Below are 5,496 nucleotides of genomic sequence, written 5' to 3'. Positions count from 1 at the left end.
TGGGTTTTACCTCAATCTCAAACTGTTTTTTCCCTCAATTTTTCATATTCAAATTTTAAGTTTACAACTTCATTAAATTGTTTAAGAATGGTTTAAGTCAATTTTTTTAAAATTGATAACTTTTCTTCATTTAATCTTTTTAAATAACTTCATAATTAAATTTTTTTAAAATTTGACTTAAAAAAATTGAAATTCCACAAATATAATTTTTTGTACATTATTTGAGAAATAGGTGGGTATTTATAGAGTTTGAAGTGAGTTTTGGGATTGAATTTGATTTAGATTAATTTTAAAATATAATTTTAACCTTTGGATTTAAATTTCAGCTGTTTGATCTTTTTTTTCACGGTTAAAGTAGCTTAAATTTAATCTAGATCGTTTATGGAATATAAAATTTAAAAAATGGGGTTGTTTGAATCGTGTTGGAATCCAACGGCTACATCAGATGCGTGCGGCACGTGGAGCGAGGAGGTTTGCAGTAGCAGCGTGGGCCCCTTTCATAGTTGCTTGTACATGGCATGCATGAGCTTTTAGTGGGCTTCACCGAAAAAAAATTCCAATTTGATTACTAAATTGTTATCACAATAGATAGGAGTTGGACTGTCTTACAAACCACGTAATTCTTCAAGTATCCTCCTTAACCAAGTTGTCCAAGAATCTAGTTTTATATGGCAGAAGCAAACAGATTGATATTCGCTACCATCTCCTGCGCAACCTCACAAAGGATGGAACAATTGATTTAATCTACTGCAAAAGTGAAGATAAGGTAGTTGATATTCTAACCAAGCCTCTCAAATTACCGGCATTCTCGAAGCTAAGGAGATTGTTAGGAGTTTGCTATGTGAAGGATATTGCTTGAAGACAGAAGCTATAGTGCATGTTGAAGGTTTCTCTCTAAACTAATTGTTCAAGGAACATTTAGTTTACGGGAGGGTGTTAAGATTTTATCTAGTTACAACAGTTGTTTTTAATTAAATAAATTGATTATCCTATTCTGTAGGAAGTCATGTTGCACGTTGTTATGTTTACCAAGTCTTTAGGAGTCTCCCAGTAGTGGAGCACTTGTCAGTAGTGTCAATAATGGATTAAGTTAGTAGGAGTCATGTCCTTGAATTTAGCATAATATGGTGATGTAACGTTCTATTTAAGTTCAACTTTATCAATATACAAATTACGCTTTTCAGCACCTCTTCTCACATGTGTTTGGATTTTAAGTTTAACTCTACATTTTCGGCCCATCAGAAATCTTCCATCAAATGGGAAATGTCCGGCAAAATATACACGGGTTTCAACTAAACAAATGTCATATTATTCAAGAGTAACAAATGGTATAGTAATACTTGTTCTACAATCTAGCTAGTGGTTTGAAAAGTGCGACTCAATTGTTTAATTATTGATAAATATATGGCAATATAATTTGATGCAAATTTAACGTCGCAATGCCGTAGAAACATTTTCATGTGGTGAGGGAAGGTACACAGTACCAAGTTGGTCAAAGAATTTTCATATATAATACACGGCTAGATAAATACAACCAGAGGAAAACTACAACTAAAAAAACATGGCTGAGAAGGCAATCAGAGTCATTTTTTGGTTTTAGATATTGGATTCAGAAGAAAAAAAAAATTTTAAAAACTAGAAAGAGAAAAATAAAATCATACAACATGAAATACTGTGTTTCACATGGGAAAAAAAAACATAAAACCCGAAGCTGCAAAATTGAGTATTTTAATAAGAGTGATTCCGTTACTTAGTATTACTTATTATTTGATTTAGGATCAATGTCAAAGAATTATGTTGAACGTTTTTTTATCATTAGTTAGATTTAGGATATATCAAAAACAATTTTGCCCAGATTGTACAGTTAAAAACTTTGAGAATCAAAGTATAGAGAAAAAGGGATTGTGGGGAGATCAATGAATGTTGTTGGTTTTTTTTTGAAGAGATAGTCTGTATTAGGGTGTACCAAGGGTATTTTTAGTAGTTAAATAGGGTGTATTTAGTTAATTTTACATTTTGTTTTAAATATTACAGTATATATAATACATAGATCATAGGGTGTACTCAGTTAATTTTAGGTTTTGTTTAGCAGCACTCATAAAATATTATTATAATTAAATAGTATAGCCGGGCGGCTATACATCAGGTTTTTTTTTGGGTTTAAATCGTATAGCCGTATGGCTATACTCTTTAATATAACATAATAAATCATATAGAGGGCCGGCTGTACTTCAAATGTTTGAAAAAGTTTTTTTTATAGTAAGGCCGTGCGGCTATACTTATTGAATATAATATAATTCAAATAGTAAAGCCGGACGGTTATACTGCAGTTTTTAAAAGTTTTTTAAATAAATAGTGTAGCCGTGCGGCTATAAACTATACTGGGGTAATAGTATAGCCGGGCGACTATACTGGGTTTTTTTATTATAAAAAAAACTTTTTTTTTCCTTGAATTTCGTTCCTTTGCATTAGGCACCACTCTGAGCTGAGAATTGGGGTGCTCTGCCAAGGGGTATTATGAGATCCTTCATAAGCTCGTACTGTTCTGCACCTATCTGGGTGTTCTCCATCACCTATTTGGCCAACACCAAAATTGCAAGTATAGCTTAAGGTTTTTGTTTAAAAAAAGCCCTTTTGATAAGAGTAGTTTAGAAAATACACGTTTTTTTTTTAAAGCAACATACAATTCATGCATGTACGTATGTTTCATGTCTAATACACGTGTTTTTCAAAATACATAATTTTCAATTTTAAACAAAGTTTTTTATTTAATAAATAGTATAGCGGATTTTGACTTCCATGACCACCTTCTTACTGTCTTAATCGACCAACACTCTTTGTGGGTTATAGATTAGCGCGCAGTTGGGCACCGTAATCCGGCTTCCGATTCATCTCGCATAACTAGTTCTGCTTACCAAAAATAACCCATTTGAAGCTCTCGGTTCCATGGCGTGGCTCAACAAAGCAGGGAATGTGGTCACCTAAACATTTTCATGTGGTGAGGGAAGGTACACGGTATCCACTTACCAGTTGTTGCCTCTTTACTGAACATAGTCGCTTACCCCTACGACTTTAGTTTCTTTCTTTATATGTATAACGAAAAGTATATATATATACATAGGCTTTTCAATTACATCGAAATGACCTGAAAGTGTATTAAAGGATTTTAGAAAGTAAAGACAAAAATTAACAAACTAACGTAAATATTGTCGCACGTGCCAAGTTATATATCATGACACCATGTGATGTGATACAATGAATAATCAACCTATGCGGCGTACGTGCCTCCTTGAACTTCTTGACACATATTGGTCAATTATATGATTTCCAAAAGTATGAAGAAAGTCAAGAAATAGGGTCCAAGTGCTTCTGTAACGGTTTCTCCATATGAAAAATAGACCAACAGTTTGGTTTTTCTTGGACCCTGGAACCGGAAGGCGGGCTTGGGGTTTAGCTGAGGTAGCTAATTCCCAGTATATACCATGGATCCATGTTTGAGAAGCAGCGGCAGCTGCCTAACTAGTAACTAGTATGATCTACTATGAGTAACAAACTTTTAATTTTGTTTCTTCTTCTTCCTCATAAGTTCATATTCGCCTAACTAATTTGGGGTGTATGTTTCTTTGAAAGCCGAACTTCGTTTACTTAAAAGTTTCGTAGCCCTTTGAATTAGACCAATCCATTAACCACATCAATACTCATCCATATACGAATTACACCGCTTTCACATTCTTCTTCTCTATATATACTTCTCCAAAGCCTACATGCTTCTCCATCCAAAACATTCAAAGCTTCACCATCCTCTACGAACCTTTTGGAATCTCTCTCTCTCTCTCTCTCTCTCTGTGCTTTTATACATACCACATACCATACGCACCAATAGCAACGAAACATCATCATGAAATCCTTCATGCTTTTCCTAATGCTTGCCATGCTAATGGCTTCAGCCATCACTACTCTTTCTGCGATACCAGACGAAGAAGAATCATTCTTCAACGAGGAAAACAATAATAATTCTCTGAGGGGAAGAAGCCGCTTCCTTGCCTCCCGGCCGCCTGCGATGACTTGCGACAGATACCCTAAGGTTTGTCGGGCGTCGGGCAGCGCAGGGCCAGATTGCTGCAAGAAGAAATGTGTGGACAGGAACACAGACAGGGCGAACTGTGGCAAGTGTGGGAGGAAATGCAAGTACGCAGAGATATGCTGCAAAGGTAAGTGTGTGAATCCGAGGTCGGACAAGAAAAACTGCGGCAGCTGCAACAACAAGTGCAAGAAAGGCAGCTCATGTGCGTATGGGATGTGCAGCTATGCATGAACGCACCAGATCACTGCTACTCGATCGATAAGGAGGATATTGCAATATAATTATTAATTGTGCAGCTATACTTTGATAATTTTATTTGTTTTATTAAGCTCAGCTATATATACCTGAAAATAGTAGCTGGGCTCTATCTATGAATTTGTGTACGTGTGTGTAAGTGCAAGAATAAGGGCTAGCCAATTAATTGTTTATTAATTTATTATTATTTTCTCTTATTATATTGTAAGGAATAATGAATTATTATTATTACTCAAAATAAATAAAGTTCTTATTTGTTTGTTGATATTACTTAAGTAAGATACAATATATCACTGGAATCGGACCTTAACATGCTCAGTGTAAGAAATTAGAGTTTAAATTCATTTTACCTTCTTCGTATGCATCATCAAGCCATTAATTGCAAGTGTAGATCCCAGTGTATTCAAGCTTCTTAATATCTCCGGCATTGATTCCTTCTTGTTTGGCCCCAAGTTCGGGTTTAGTTTGACTCCTTAATTTTCTTGAGTTAGGAGGGGAATTGGGCTAAAATTTGGGATATTTTAGGTTTGGCCTCATTGTTGGAGATTAGAGTTCAGGATTATAAGTAGGGGTGTTAATGGCGTAACTGGCAACTGGCCTAGATCTTCTAGTATAGCCAACATCTAAACCATCGTTGAACCGCACAACGCTGGTTATCGAGGGTAATGTTTACCGTGGTGGCTATCAATGTCACATCCCGGGATCGGCTCTGCCGTAGTACGATATTGTTCACTTTGGGCCCCTCTTTTTGCCCTCACGGTTTTGTTTCTAAGAACTCACGAGCAACTTCTCATAGGGTCATCCATCCTGGGATTGCTCTAGCACCAACTCGCTTAACTTCAAAGTTTTCATAACTCTGAAGTCAGTGAGCTCCCAAAAAGTCTCGTGCTAGATAGAGACGAGCATGTACATATAAGGCGTATCGCCCCCTCTTTGTTGGTCGATGTAGGATGTTACAATTAATATCAGTCGGTTACTAAATTTGCAAAAAAATTAATTAAAAAATTGAGAACATAGAGGGAGAGCAGCGACATCGTTAAGGCAAAGAGGAGGGTGGGTTATGGACTTGGTGCGGCGTCGTTGTTAAGGGAGAGAGATCGAGACAAAGAGGAAGAAGATATGGAGATTCACTATAATACCTAATATAGAAGCCCTAA

The 5,496-nt window shown here is 35.9% G+C and overlaps 1 protein-coding gene across 1 annotated transcript; it reads left to right on the top strand.

Moving 5' to 3' along the window:
- Positions 1-3,713: 3,713 nt before the first annotated feature.
- Positions 3,714-4,598, top strand: LOC148915316 (uncharacterized). The gene has a single exon (XM_089041533.1). The coding sequence runs from the start codon at positions 3,899-3,901 to the stop codon at positions 4,313-4,315; it is 417 nt and encodes a 138-aa protein (XP_088897659.1). The 5' UTR covers positions 3,714-3,898; the 3' UTR covers positions 4,316-4,598.
- Positions 4,599-5,496: the final 898 nt, after the last annotated feature.

The sequence above is a fragment of the Prunus mume genome, linkage group LG7, assembly GCF_029339155.1.
Source record: "Prunus mume cultivar Tortuosa linkage group LG7, ASM2933915v1, whole genome shotgun sequence".
Taxonomy (NCBI): Eukaryota; Viridiplantae; Streptophyta; class Magnoliopsida; order Rosales; family Rosaceae; genus Prunus; species Prunus mume.
The sequence above is the reverse complement of the archived record's forward strand: the minus strand, read 5'-3'. Positions and strand labels throughout refer to the sequence as shown.

What these genes read in the sequence shown, in the direction of transcription:
- LOC148915316 (XM_089041533.1), top strand. Translation starts at nt 3,899, where the DNA reads ATGAAATCCTTCATGCTTTTCCTAATGCTTGCCATGCTAATGGCTTCA.